Raw genomic sequence first — 15,526 nt, 5'->3', positions numbered from 1 at the left:
ATTTTTTTTTACTGTGAACTGATTTACAATCGGCACGGCTCAGGGCTCAGGGGATGCAGGTCAAGGGATTACTTTGTGGCGTCCTCTTGCTGCGCCCACATGAAAATGAAACAGTCTTCAACAAAGCCAAGGTATACTATATCACTAAAAATTGTGTGAAGCTTTTTGTCTTTCAAATTTCGGTGATCCTCACCAAAATTTGTGGCGAAAAACGGTATAGCTATTTCTACCGCTAGGCAGTGTAGTCACCCAGATTTTGGGTGAGGAAACCTACGTTATTCGCGTGATAAAATGATTTTCACCTAAATTTGGGTTAAGAATACCTCTTCCAAAATTGTAGTCCTGTTTATGACTCTTTCCCGGTAAGTAAACACGTGAGTAAACATTTTACGAACTTACTAACATTTAGAACCGAGACAAGAACATACTTAAGGATAGTGATTTCCAAATGAAAAGATACAGATCGTTTCATTTTACTCAGTTTACTCACTTGTTAGTTGGAATCGAAGTTGAGCTAGGTGACTTGGGGCGTTGCTTGTTCTCGACCAAATTGAGGACAGCGTAGTTGTCAAGCAGCGATGTTAGAGGCCCCGAAAATTCCTTGAAGGAGGGAGCAATTTGGTTAGGAAAACGGGATGCGGCCATTTCGCACGGAAGCACGGCCGGTGCACCCTCAAAACCTTTCGAAGTATTTTGAGCATACATAAGTACAAACTAATTTAACTTTGTTATACGAAGAAATAGTTCGTAAATTACGGAGTATTTTCTTTGCAAGCTCATGTCTGCTCAAAATACTTTGTTATAACGAACTGCTTTCCTTTGTAAGGCCTGAAATAGTTAGTAAGGTTTTCTCAGTGTGCATCAGGGAATACATCGCACTGGCACCTACCTTCCGACAAACTGGGCACACTTGGTTCTTCAAATTCCCCAAACACTGCTGGCACACAGTGTGGCCACACGGGACGATGCACTTCGGCCGTCTCAGGGTCGAGTCAAAATCCTCCATGCAGATGTGGCACTCCATTGCTATAAATAACACAAAAACACAACTGACCTAAATTAATCCAGTCGGATTTTTGGCACTGCAAATCGTTACGGAAAATATCAATCAAAACACACTGTGCAAAAAAAAACCTCAGTGAATCTCGTCAATTTCTTGCCGGGATGTACTGTAGTTCAGAACACAGGATTTACTGTGCCTGGCTACAGTATTTACTGTGATGCGAAATTAAAAATTAGTAAGGGAAGGTGGGGTACCATGTGACGGTTTTTGTTAAGTGCCCGTCAACCCAATACTACCAATCACATTACATCCATAAGTAGTCATGTGAACAAAATGATTCTTCACCTTAAAATTTCTGTTGAGATTTCTAATTTATCTGTTTTGGTTGCTGAGTTATCCCGAGTTGAATGGGCCAAGTAAAAAGTGTCACTTCGTGCCCCACGTAGTACACATGTGACAGCCTTAGTGCACCATGTGACAGGGGCCTTTTGTCAGGGTTTAAATCCTTTCAGCGTATCTATACGCAAAGAATGAATGAAGAAGTCTTTCAGCTTTTATTTCCGTTGAGTTTATCAATTTATATCTTTTGGGTTTCCCCAGCAATGAAGGTTTTAGTTATTAGTGTACAAATGTCATGGGCTGAACACATTCAACTGAGTGAATCGTGGAATCCCATAGCGAATGACAGAAGTGTCACATGGTGCCCAGATCAACAGTTTTAGGGGAAACAGCAATAACGCTCAAAGTTTATGCCGTAGAGAATCGAGCCAAAGATTATTTTGCGCTTAAAACATCAAAGAAGAACATCCTGCATAGCATGTGTCCTTAAAATGTATTTTAAAGGTAAAACGCGGACGCGGCGGGAAATAGAAAAAGTTCCCAAGGAGCTATTTTAAGACTATTTTCAATACTGATCGCTACCATTCCCGTCCTTTTCGAAGGAGAGTCACGACCTATTGCACGTCGATTCTCCTTCATGATACCTTCCTTTGAGTCTTCTTACCGCTGTTGGATAGCAAGCCGTTTGGGAGAAAAAGCCAAAGTCACAGGGTGGCCGTGTCACATGGTACCCCACCTTCCCTTATGACATAAGTTCTATGCAAATTCTTGCCCAGTTGTCCCATTTTTACCCTTGGTCCCAAAACTACTCCAACTGACCACTTCTAGTTTCCTTTCTTCAGGCGCGAATGATGTTATTCCGCCAGCAATGGACAGACACAAGATGCACAAGGCTTTCAGACGCGACACGAACTGCGGCACACAGAGGCCAGTTATCCGAATCGCACTTCGCCAATTTATCTTACAGGCACGAAACCCTATCAGATAAAAGCCTTTATCGCGCAGAGCGGCGGGTGAGGCTCGCGACGGCATGGAACACGCACAGTCGTCCTGCTCGGCCCGTCCCGTTGACCGTGCTCAGTGCGTAAGGGAGTATGGGGCGATTTGTAACAGGGGCGATTTGTAACAAATGCGTTTATTAATTTAAGTGGAGGGAGCAGAGGAAAATCTTAGTATGGCCCCTCTTTCGCTTCAAGTACAAGGTCCTCGAACAATCGAAGCGGATGTGATCGGGGCTCAGGTATAGTTTTGGAGGGGGTCTGAAATATACGGTACACCGAAATTTCGGCAAACAGGCAAATCTTTTATTTTGAGTTCTAGGAAGTTTCTGTCTGAGGCTCCCCAGGTATGAATCACCATCGAAGTACCGTTGGGGCCTTGAAGCGTGACCCCTTTACAATGTAAACACGTGGCATAAGTTGCTTTTACTTTGTGATAGTTGTGATAGTTTGTGATAGTTAGGGACGGATTTCTTGCGTAACAGGCATTTGGGGTGATTCGTAACAGACCCGTATAAAAGCAAGAATTAAAGTAGTTTTTGCTGTTAAATGCTTGAATTATTTCTCGAATCATCTGCTGTTTTATTCCAATACATTTACACAGCTCGAAATGCATTTTAAAGCGAGTTATTCTATGCTTTCCCCTAAAATTGAAAAAAGTGAGGTTAGGATTGACATAGCCTATCAGTTAATGCTGAGGCGGTCAACGGCAGCTTGTAATGTAGATTTTTAGACGTCTGCAGGACACCCGAAGAACAACTGGTGGAGGAGATAACATTCTCGACGATGTTTCATTTAATGTGTAGGATGTTATGAAAAGCCCCATGGCTGTTACAAATCACCCCATGCTGGGGCGATTCGTAACAGCATGCAAGGGTTTGCAAAACGTCTAAGATTTCAAAGATTACGGACTCCAGATTGATCCAATGGAGCTGCACAGTCTAGATGAAGGGCCAGACTGCTCAACTGGCACAAGTTTGACATCGATATGCAGAATGTTCTTAATTTTGTATAGAGAATTCCGAAATCTGTTACAAATCGACCCATACTCCCTTACTCCGCACCGCGTACGCCGTGGTGGGGTACGTTCTCGTCCGCTATAGTTGAGGACATGATTCGCATTCGAAGGCGCCACAGCGCGACACCGTCGGCTGTGACGTCACCATGGGACCTCTAGACTTGATAGCGTCAAAAAACGCAAAGAGCCAAAAACTGGGTTAAGTGAAAGGCATTTCCACAATAACGGTGCCTGTGATATTTGTCCATGGAGAGTGGTTTCAAAGTGACAAAGCAGGCTGTGCGGTCACCCAGATTTTGAGTGAGGAAACCTACGTTATTCGGAGGATAAAATGATTCTTACCCGCAATTGAGTTGAGAATACCTTTCCCAAAATTATAGTCCTGATTGTGGCTCATTGTGGTAAATAAACATCGAAAAACGGTTCAGGATCACGGATTTTTTTTTCAAAATTCCCATTTTATAAAGTGACCCGTTTAAAAACGAAAACATCCAGAATCTGGCCGAAACCGTTCCGAATCGCTTCCGAACGCTCGGGGTTCATCCAGAATGCTTCCGAACTGAGGCATGCGGACGTCGGGGTACTCCCGAAATCACCCCTGTTTCGGGGGCTGTGTTGTCGGGGCAGTCCGACATCCTTCCGAATGTTCCCGGGCACCCCGAAGTTCTTCCGAGACCCCGAATCCCGTCAGTTCGGAAGGATTTCGGGCTACCCCGATGGTCCGTGCATAGTACTCTTCGGAAAATCCATTCTTTCAAATTAAGTAAATCGCAGTTTTAAATTTCATTTTTGGAATTTTGAGCTCAAATTTGGTATGGGGTATCAACGCCAAAATTAACAAGTGCCATTTTTTTTATTTTCAAATTGGACACTTTTTTTTCTGCTATCTTGAAAACTACAAGTGCTATCTAAAAATGGATTGCAGATTTGGATCGGACTCGATTTCGACACCCCGAAAGCACACTGTGGGAAAAAATCACAGTAAATCCTGTAGTGATTAGTACAGCTGTCACTGTAGTTCAGAGTACAGGATTTACTGTACTTTTTTAACAGGATCTACTGTACTTTGTACGGGATTTACTGTACCACAGGAGTGGAGTACGGAATATCCTGTACCAGGTACAGTAGATACTGTAGCCAGGCACGGTAAACCCTGTGTTCTGAACTACAGTAAATCCCGGCAAAAAAATTAACGGGATTCACTGTGGTTTTTTCGCACAGTGCACTTTTCGGAAGTCTCTTCTCTCCAATTAAACCAATATAATCTCAATCAAAGTTTGTACTGAGCATTGGTTAGCTGCCTCCTTAGCCCCCCCTCCTACAGTAGTCCTGGCTTCCACCCCACCACGAACCATTCTTTTCGGAACGATTCCAGAAGGGCCCCGACGCCGGAACTCCGGCGGAATCCTTCCGAAACGAGACTGACGTCGGGGTACATCCAGAAACTTGCGGATCTTGGTCATTTTTGGGTAAAATTCGGAAGACCCCGTCGGAAGCGATTCGGGGTCGCCCGATCGGGGACACCCGAAGTCATTCCGACGTTCGGAACGATTTCGGGTGTTTTCATTTTTAAACGGGGACTAAAAGCTAGAACCGAGACTAGAACTTGATCAAGAAAAGTGATTTTAAAATGAAAAAAAAAAAAAAAAAAAAAAAAACGATTTCAAGAAATCCTAGGAGTCACGAAGTCAATATGGTTATTGTGTAGGAGTGTGGAGAAAGGAAAAAAAGTTGTGTAAAAGGGATAGGGGGTGGTTTGGGTACGAATGGCAGCGGTACCAATGTGGTCGATGTGTGTCGATGTGCCCCCCGTCAAAATTTAAACTTGGCAACAAAAAGAAATCAAAATGCCGTAAAATTCGAAAAATTCCAATGCCAATGTATTCCGCAGTGGAACATCTTTGAAGTCAATCATTATTAAAATGTTCGTGGTGGAAAGGAGGCAGTAAATAAATTTTCGGGGGTTGGCAACAATCTTCTCGGCGCCTGCGCCCTTGCGAAAATAGCGAAGCCGAAAACACGAGTAGTCGCGCATTAAAACTGCCCCTCCATTGTTGCTGACGTTGAATTGTTTGGCTTGTTTCAAAAGGCTACGGTTCTCTAGTCATGTTTTCTTCAATTCTGTGAAATAGTTCTCACTCACAACGTAACAACACCACGACGGTTGGTTTGACAAACTTTATAAACTCAGGAGGGATGGTTTCGAATTGCAGGTGAGTCTTGTTCGAGGAACATGAGCACTGAAAGTCGCGAGGTGGAGCGATGTGGTCATGGTGCTAACTGAATGAGAACTACCATCAAACAAACACTAGAGCTAAGACCAGCTAAGACAAATGTAAGAAATATAGTTTTGTTTTATTGATTCAGTAAAAAGTTGATAAATAAAAAAATTGTTCTATTTCTTCAATATTTTTAAATCTTTTCTTTAACATGTGTCCTCAAAATATATTTAGATATAATGTCATAATTTATACAGATTAACTTTGTGGTAGAAAACACACATTGAAAATGAAACAAACACAAAACTCACAATGAGTGTAGGTTTCCATATTGGTAAGACTGTGTAATATTCTGCGCATGAGCAAAAGACATTCCCATTAAAAATTTTTATCAGGCAGTGCCAATGAAAAGACTGCGTCCAAAAAACCCTCTTGTGCTATTGTTACATCTGTTCTATCACGGTCGCAGAAAGTTTTTTATTCGAACGTCCTTTTTCAAAGAAGCGGCCGTTATTGGGGTAACCTGTACACAAGCGAAAAGGAGCCATGCTATTGGTTGGGTTTGGCTCGGCTCCCCCCTCTCTCTTCCCTTTTCGTTGACGAGTCGAGCTTTGCTATGAAAACAGTGATTTTGACGGCAATTTTTTCAAAATTTATCGTTAAGATTTCAACCATATTCCAGAATTGAAATCACGTCTCAGAATTCTGGGTGATTCCGTGCGTAGGGGGTCATTTCAGGTCACCGGGGCCTTGCGCCTGAACTGAGGTTGATTTGGTAGCTTGGGCAATTCTAATTTGTTTTACTAAACGAAGACCATGTCCTCATGTGGATAAGTCGATCTAACTTTTGTTTATCTGGGTTTCGTAAGCTGCTAAAGTGTCGTTTTGTAAGTTCCGTCATGGTCACCAACACCTATAAGACAACATTGCCACGCTGTAGTATTTGACTCAGCCACATCAAAAGAAAACTGGCTATTTCACTCTCTCCCCTGACACAAAATTACGGAGGGTGACCTTTGTATCATAACTTATTGAACCCGAAACAGCCTTTGGGAAAATGTCCACCGTGTGACCATGTGACCTATGCTGTTTTTACAAATGACGGTCTACTGGGGTTCCTTTTCATTTTAGAAACTCGCGACCACTTGGGATCGAAAGAACATAAAAAAAACTTCCAGAAGCCCGTGCCCCCGGGACCTGGGGCGGTCAAACGACGCTTCCAGGCCGTCAGAAGAGTTCAAAACGGTAAGGGTGTAAAAATGGATGTAAATTCCGTTTCGGGCCGTAGCTCCTCCATCTGAGGGAGAAAGTTCCCACAACCTTCGCTGAAAAATGCTATTTTGGATGCTGAAAATGACACCGTCAACAGTTTTTACCTATCTTGTAACCCAGCGGATCAGGGGACTAAAAAATTCGCTTTGTAAATTCCGGAATCTGTAAAATTTCCCTCAAATTTTTGTAAATTCCGCCGTATTTCATAGGGAGTGAAAATAAAAGTCAACTTGTAGCACTGCCACGCTCAAGGGGTACTGTGGGGTACTATGTATCCATCTACACCAAAATTTTGCCCCTAAAGTTGAACTTTAAAAAAAAACATTTGGGACATCCAAAATGACCCCCCACGCACGGAAACACCCTTCTACCAGTCTGCAAAATCTCATCAAAATCCTATAGAGAGGTTTTGACTTGCATAAGGGGCCACGCGATCCCCAGCGAGGCTGAATCCTGGGGGATACTATAAGGCTACTTCGTGCCTAAAAACTGATCGTTCCATTTATTAGTACTTTACTCACTTGTTGCAACAAGTGGTTGGAATCGAAGTTGAGCTGGGTGACTTGGGGCGTTGCTTGGTCTCGACCAAATTTAGGACAGTGTAGTTGTCGGGCAGCGATGTTACAGGCCCCAAAAAATTCCTTGAAGGAGGGGCAATTCGGTTAGAAAAACGGGGTGCGGCCATTCCGCCGGAAACCGGGCCCGGTGCATCAGGGAATACATCGCACTGGCGCCTACCTTCCGAACGGGGCACACTTGGTTCTTCAAATCCCCCAAACACTGCTGGCACACGGTGTGGCCACACGGGATGAGCACTTCGGCCGCCTCAGGGTCGAGTCAAAATCCTCCTGCAGATGTGGCACTCCATTGCTCTAAATAACACATCAACAAGCACCACTTCACGATTGGAGTTGTGGCAATCGGTGCCACGGACTCGTTTCGAGCTTCTGCAGGACCTCGCTTGTAATGAGTTGCAGTTGCAAGACAAATATGGGCATTTCAGATCATGAACCTTTTTGTGAACCCTTCTTCACGGAGTTCTCTACACAGGGGTGGAGCAACATATCCAAAATCGAAAAATTTCACAAAAATGGGACTCTTACACTGCGAGAAAAATGTACAACAAAATTACAACTAAAACAGTAAAATAAAAGAAATCAGGGTTTGCAAAAAGTACAACGAAACTGTACAAACCACAACGGGGCCTGGAGTGTGAAAAGTACGACAAAAACTGAACAATAAAAGTACATCAGAGATTGTACAGTACAACGAGAACTGTACAAACCACAACGAGGCCTGGAGTGTGAAAAGTACGACAGAAACTGAACAATAAAAGTACATCAGAGATTGTACAGTACAACGAGAACTGTACAAACCACAACGAGGCCTGGAGTGTGAAAAGTACGACAGAAACTGAACAAAAAAAGCACATCAGAGATTGTACAGTACAACGAGAACTGTACAAACCACAACGAGGCCGGGACTGCCCAGCACACGTCATGCCGGTTCTATTGTACTTTGTAAAACAATTGTTGTACTTTGAAAGTACAAAAAAATAGAAAAAAAAATTTGCGAGTAATTTGTGTACTTATGTTGGGGTTTTTTTTTCTTGCAGTGTATCGGTTGGGGTACCAGTACCGAAAATTTTTCGGTATTTTTCGGTACTGCGCGTGGAGTGTTGACGGAGCGAGGGTTTAAATGAATGCGCTAAAACATTGCGTAGGGGGAAAAGAATTGTACAAAAAAAATATCCGGGGAAGAAACAGGGCAGGTCTGGTTACCGCACAAGTCAAGGAAAAAAAATGCTCTCTGAGATGAGACAAAAGCCCCATCCCAGCCGAGCGCTGAGGGTTCGTGCCAAAATTGCGTTCTACCGGAACCCTCCCCCAGATAAAATTTCTCCAGGCAACTTTGAGCAAAGGTGAGCAGGGGTCGAGCACAGCCCAGCCCTGCCCGGCACCCGGGGGGCAACTCCCGGGGCAACCCCCGGGCAACACCCGGCAACTCCGGGCAACATCCGGGAAACATCCGGGCAACCCCCGGGGCAACTCTGAGCAACTATCGGGCAACTTTGGGCAACTGTCCGGCTTGTTGAGGCATCACCCGGGCAAAGCCCCCAGCGGGCAAAAGTGCGCACCAAGTGACTCCAGCGCAGCGCGGCGCCCGAACTGCGGCTGCTTGGCCAGAGCGCCCAGCCGCCCGCCACCACGGAGACACACTACCAGATAGGTGTCTCCATGCCGCCACCCGAGCATGGCCGGGGGGCGGCCCGGACCGTCAGAGGAGCGGGCCGTCGCACAACCCGCTCCGATCGGCACCACGCTTGGCTTCGGCTGCGTAGCCGAGCTCAAAACGCCGGCCTCGCTGCGAGCGGCGGTCGGTTCGATGCCAGGCAAGGCAGCGCGCCGCTCGGCAGCCATCCTTGTCTAACCCACTAGCCGCATCGGTGCGAGGAGATGCAAGATGTGCTCGCTCGTCGACGTCGATCACACCGGTCCCCGGCCGGTGGCGGCAAGAAAAAAGGGCAAGGACGCGTTTCTCAACCCTTTTCGGTTCGCGACCCCAAATTTGTAGCGAAAAAATTTTCCCCGACCCCAGGAAAAATTTTGTGACCCCACGTGACCCCTCCTTTAGCATGCCTTTGATACAAAAGCGATAATCCACCTTAGTTTCGAAGCAGTATTGCAGCAAAAAAGATCAAACGGTCACAAATGTCTTTGAAAAATCGTGTTTTGGGCCGACTTTTAAACAGCCACTGCGTCTAATCCGAGGCGGTATTTCGTGCTCCATTAGCAGGCAATTGGGCTTTGGACCTTCCTTTAGCATGCGTTTGTTGCGGAGTGCGATTATCTGCCTTAGTTTGGGAGCAGTATTGCCGCAAAGTTGATCAATACACGATTTTTAGACATTTGTGACCGTTTTGATCAACTATGCGGCAATACTGCTCCCAAACTAAGGGAGATAATCGAACTCCGTAACAAAAGGGATGCTAAAGGAAGGTCCAAAGACCAATTGCCCGTTGAGGGAGGACGAAGTACCGCCTCGGATCAGACGCAGTGGATGCCTAAATCGGCCCAAAACACGATTTTTAAAAAACATTTGTGACCGTTTTGATCAACTTAAAAGTTGTTCCCGCCAGTGCTCGGCGTGTGGGCCAGCTGGGAAACCGCCGCCACCCCAAGCGACCCCCGTTACCTCGCCGCGACCCCTCGAAATTTTTTTGCGACCCCAAAGGGTTTAGAACCGCTGGGCAAGGATAAAGCGAGCCACGAAATTTTGATAAAGATACGTGAGAAGTTCAAAGTCAAAATCACACGGCCGCAGCATCACAAACCTTTTCGTTTTAAACATGGTCCATTTCAACCCAAAGCACAGCGCGGGGAGGGGGAGAGGGGAGGGGTAGGGGGCAGAAGTGGGAGACGCTCACCTCACCCCTTCCTCTCCCCCGCCGCGCGTAGGGTGGCTTGCCGCGCGCCTTGCTGGACAGGAGTAGGCAACCAGCTGGCTGCACGGAGATTGGTTGCCTATGGCGGCGCTCGACGCTCGACAAACGAGCACATCTTGCATCTCTCTCGCACTCAGGGCGGCTAGTGGGTTAGACAAGGATGGCTGCCGAGCGGCGCGCTGCCTTTCCTGGGATCGAACCGACCGCCGCTCGCAGCGAGGGAGCGCGTTGGAGCTCGGCTACGCAGCCGAAGCCAAGCGTGGTGCCGATCGGAGCGGGTTGTGCGACGGCCTGCTCCTCTGACGGTCTGGGCCGCCACCCGGCCCATGCTCAGGGTGGCGGCATGGAGACCCACTATCTGGTAGTGTGTCTCCGTGGTGGCGGGCCGGGCTGGGCGCTCTGGCCAAGCAGCCGCAGTTCGGGCGCCGCGCTGCGCTGGAGTCACTTGGGGCGCACTTTTGCCCGCTGGGGGCTTTGCCCGGGTGATGCCTCAACAAGCCGGACAGTTGCCCAAAGTTGCCCGATAGTTGCTCAGAGTTGCCCGGGTGTTGCCCGGATGTTGCCCGGGTGTTGCCCGGAGTTGCCCGGGTGTTGCCCGGGTGTTGCCCGGGTGTTGCCCGGTAGTTGCCCGGTAGTTGCCCACCGGGGGCCGGGCAGGGCTCGGGCTGTGCTCGACCCCTGCTCACCTTTGCTCAAAGTTGCCTGGAGAAATTTTATCTCGGGTCGGCTGCAGCACTATAGGCTTGAGGTAGGTCGGTGAAGGGATGGTCCCTGCTGCTGCAGGACGATTTGGTGTGTCGAATTGACGCGGGGTTGTAAACAAAAAAAGATAGGGTCATTGACGCAAGAAAGTTAAAAGGAACGAAAAAAATTGATGTCCCCTTTTGTGATGTGTGATTGTTTTTGACGTGTTGTGCCCAAAAGTCCACCTATTGAAGCACTGAAAATACCTAAAAAGTACCGAGGTACTTTTGAGAGTACCGGGAAAGTACCTAGGTACTGGACTTGCTCGAGTACCGAATACAGTAGCTAGGTACTAACTTTTCAATTTTACCGGTACAGTACCTATAGGTACAGAACCGACAGTACCTATAGGTACAGAACCGAGTACCTTGCCCACCCCTGGTATGAACATAAGGCTGAAACAACATGCATGAAAAAAATTCGAAATTTCACTTTACCCCCCCCCCCCTAACATCGGGGGACTAACTTCCGGCGGAAATACTTGTTTCTCCAGTAACCGCAAGACGTTTCCAGGTTCTGAAGACCGACGCCACTCCGGCTATGGCTCGCTACGATCCCCACGAGTTTCGGGACTTCCTGGAGCTGAGCACACGTGAGGGGCACTGTCAAGAACTGGACGACATTTTCCTTGACCCGGATCTGGACAGGGTGAGTGGTGGGGCATTCAAGCCGGGTGTACTCAAGATGCGTAGAAAAACTGCTCCTCTCTCTCTCTCTCTTTGTGAGTGTGTGGATGTGCAGGTGCAGCTGGAGGCCAAGGACGGCACCGAGTGGAAGGGCGACGTGCCGAAGGGCGACGTGCCGAAGGGCGGCGCGCGCAGTCTGCTCAACGCGCTGGTGCTGCACATGCACCGGCACGCCGGCATCGCTCCGGTCGCGGGGACTGCGACGGTAAGGAAGTTGCAACGTACCTTTTTCAAATTATACTAGGCGCACTCAAAGTGAAGAAAATCGATTTTCGGTTTTGCTCTTTGGGCCTTGGTACAACCAATCACGACCTTCGACCCACAGCACCGTCAAATCGACATAGGGAGCTTTTAATTCGTACAATCATTGTGAGGCTGGGTTAGGCCCTTGAACCTTAGACCGGGTTTTCTCGGTAACTTTTTCTTTGACCTTGCGCGCAGGGTATCTCGGAGACCATAAGAGGTAGAATGTTGTGCGACAGCTTAAAATGATCAGTGTTTAAATAGCTAGAAGTCAAGAGAGTGTTTTTTTTTCCAAAAATGTGTTTCAATCTTTAGTTGCAGGTCAATGTATGTCCAAAAGCGGCATAAAAACAGTCATGATTCTAGTTTTCAAGATTAATGCCGAAAGAATACATGTTTTTGAAATCTGGCTCCCTTGTCTACTTCATTTGACCATGAAAAGATGTGGCAACTTCGTCAGATTTTTGGGACAACATTTGGATATGAAATCCTGCGCGCAAGGATTAAAACCTTAATAAGGTCCAAATCTAAAATGTTTGCGAACATTCAAAAAGTGCCACATGAAGATGGTAAACAGGCATGGAGAATCCAGTGGTAATGTCCATTTCCATGTCAGGGTGACCAATATGCATGAACCAGGGATGGGCAGTACCTAGGTCCTTTTTTCATTACCTTACAGTACCTAGGTACTGAAGAAACAATTGTACCGAATACCGTACCTAGGTCACTGTGAGAAAAATGTACGGTATTCGCCGTTAATTTATTAACAGGATTTGCCGTACTTAGAAGTACGGTGTTTACCGTACCTGGAAGTACAGTGTTTACCGTACCCATAGAGGTACGGTGCTTACCGTATCTGGAAGTACGGCGTAGTTTGAACAAACACGGTAAAAGTGCCGCCTTGAAATCCAAGGGTATGTCTTGTTTATTTCCAAGGGGCTCGGCCCGTCCCGCCCGTCCCGTTAACAGTGGTCAGCCCAGTGTTACGAAGTTGTGATGAGGGGGGGTGGTGGTATGGGGAGTCAAAAATGACCACAGACCCAGGACAGTTACGGGTAACGGGCACCTCCGGGAGCACATGGGGCACCGGGGCGGGGAAAGCAGTTCGGGGACGAAACACATCAAGTCAGTGTCATTGACTACTGATGGCTGGCCGTTCAAAGCCCATGAAGGGTACTATTCCCTAACTGCTCACTATGTTTCTAACGAAGGATTCTTCAAAAACCTCACCCTCGAGTGCAGCTATTTTTCAGGTGAGCACAGCAGTGAAGCAGTTTACAACAAGGTTAAGGACATGTGTCAATCATGGGGCATTGTTACTGAAGGTGATGCCATAGACATTCACGTTGTTACTGATAATGCTTGAAACATGGATGCTGCTTTTCGAGACAAGAAAAAAGCGCTCGTATTCCTTGTATTATACACTCACTTCAGTTATATGCAGCTGATGCCCTAAGCAGTGCAGGACAAGGATGTTGAAAAATTTATCTCTCAACTGTGGGGCATTATAACCATAGCAACAAGTCCCACCAAAGATTTAAAGAAACACGGAAGAGATTAAAGGTTCCGGAACATGACCTATTTCAATGTGTGGACTCAAGGTGGAACAGGGCATATTGGATGCTTCAAAGATAAGAGAAGCAGAAAGACGCGTTATGTTTTGACCTCCCCAAGGGTAGAAAAAAGGGAGAAGAAGTCGGGGAAAGTTTCCTCTGCAGAATGGCAGAAAATTCATGATATTGAAACCGTGTTGCACCCCTTTTTGAGGCAACTCTTCACTGAAAAAAAATTCCGTACTTTTGTAGGGAAAAATGGCACAGAAAAATATAGTACGGGGGAAAAGTACGGAACGTTCCGTTTTTGCTCCATTTAAAACCCATGAAAAATGGGTACGGAAAAAAAGTACGGAACGATCCGTATTTGGCAAGTACGGACGTTCCAGGCAAATTATTGACCAGACATGTTCCGTATTTTTTCTCACAGGTTGAAATCTCGATGGAGAGGACTGCCCCACTCTCTCTAGGGTTTTTCCCCATTGTGAAGTCTCTGAAAGACAATTTGAAGGCATCGCTGTCAGGAACATTACTTTTTCTCACAGTGTTGAAATCTCGAGGGAGAGGACTGTCCCACTCTCTCTAGGGGTTTTCCCCATTGTGAAGTCTCTGAAAGACAATTTGAAGGCATCGCTGTCAGGAACATTATTTGCTAAAATTTTGAAGAGGAATCTCATTTGTTTTCGCAGAATGCGAACAGGAGACCCAAAACCTGCGTAAACCCCATCATGGACCCAAGATTAAAACCCAGCCGTGTTTGAAGACAACCAGGTGGAAGCTGCTAAAAAAAAATTTTGGCCAAACAGCTAGGGCCATGGCAAGGGGGGCCCTCAATGTCCATGGAGGAAGAAATGGAAAACGAATATCTACAAAAAGAACCTCAGGATGCTCCAGGTCCAAATCAAGCCTTTTGAATGGCATGAAGCAGGGAGCAAGTGCGCAAGTAAAACAGCAACCAACTAGTCATTTTACTGCTGTTCCTCAAGAGGTCAGAAATACAGAACAACATATCATGTATTCATAGGCAGTCAAATAAGGGTTTTAAATTTACATTTACAAGTAAACTAGGGGTACGCGCCCTTTTGTGGGGGCGTAGTGTGGCTGAGCGATGCGAATTTGTGCATTTCGGGCTGCAGCTTGTGGGCTCATATTGAGTGAAAATAGGTTGGGTATAAGGGGGGTGATTTTTTTTATCAGCACACAAAAAATGTTGGGATCAACGTCAAACCCATTCCAAAATTTTGGTCCAAAATTGGCCAAAATTCGGTAATGCGGGAGTCTGGGAAAAATTTTGGGAAATCATTTTTGAGCTCAGCGCACCAAAAACTGCAGGAAAAAAATAAAAAACTTGATTTGAAAAATTTTTGGGCCAAAATGACCTAATTTGGGAAAGAAAATATAAGTCTGGAGTCGAAATGGAGGTGATTTTTGTTATCAGCACACAAAAAACTGTTGGGACCAAAATCAAACTCAATTCAAAAATTTTTGGGCCAAATTTGGTCAAAATTGGGTAAAGCGTGAGTCTGGGAAAAATTTGGAAGTTATTTTTTGGGTTTAGCTCTCAAACACTGCAGGAAACAATATAAAACTCGACCTGAAAATTTTTGGGCCGAAATGACCTAATTTGAGATGAAAATATAAGTCTGGAGTAGAGATGGAAGTGGTTTTCATAATCAGCATTCAAAAAACTCCAAGAATCAAATGAGATTCGATTGAAAAATATTTATATTAAAAAATTTATCAATAATGGGGAAAGAATGGGTTTTGGGTTTGGGCTTCAGGATCACCCTTTTCGTCACCAATTTCCCTTTAAAGCCACACCAATGCGATTTCCCTTTAGTCGAGTAACATTCCATTGCCCGCATTTAATCGCCTAATTAGCTACTCGTCTGCTTGACTCACTATTCGATACATCTTTTTCTTCTAACTAAGAATTCACAAATTTATTAGTTATATTTGAGAAACTTTTGTCATTTTTTCATTTAAAACCAGTGAATTAAACAAAT

General features: G+C 45.9%; 2 protein-coding genes across 2 annotated transcripts; one reads left to right on the top strand and one right to left on the bottom strand.

The window, feature by feature from the left end:
- Positions 1-60: 60 nt before the first annotated feature.
- LOC117639611 (RING finger protein 141-like) lies at positions 61-2,386 on the bottom strand. Its single transcript, XM_034375450.1, has 3 exons — positions 2,134-2,386; positions 890-1,026; positions 61-600 (listed from the first exon to the last, which is right to left on the bottom strand). Exons 1-3 carry the CDS (start codon positions 2,372-2,374, stop codon positions 487-489), a joined length of 492 nt encoding a protein of 163 aa, XP_034231341.1. The 5' UTR covers positions 2,375-2,386; the 3' UTR covers positions 61-486.
- Positions 2,387-3,293: 907 nt separating this feature from the next.
- Positions 3,294-14,281, top strand: LOC117639719. Its single transcript, XM_034375595.1, has 4 exons — positions 3,294-3,422; positions 11,552-11,686; positions 11,780-11,929; positions 14,210-14,281. Exons 1-4 carry the CDS (start codon positions 3,336-3,338, stop codon positions 14,279-14,281), a joined length of 444 nt encoding a protein of 147 aa, XP_034231486.1. The 5' UTR covers positions 3,294-3,335.
- Positions 14,282-15,526: the final 1,245 nt, after the last annotated feature.

The sequence above is a fragment of the Thrips palmi genome, unplaced genomic scaffold, assembly GCF_012932325.1.
Source record: "Thrips palmi isolate BJ-2018 unplaced genomic scaffold, TpBJ-2018v1 HiC_scaffold_11, whole genome shotgun sequence".
In the NCBI taxonomy this organism is placed as follows: domain Eukaryota; kingdom Metazoa; phylum Arthropoda; class Insecta; order Thysanoptera; family Thripidae; genus Thrips; species Thrips palmi.
The sequence above is the reverse complement of the archived record's forward strand: the minus strand, read 5'-3'. Positions and strand labels throughout refer to the sequence as shown.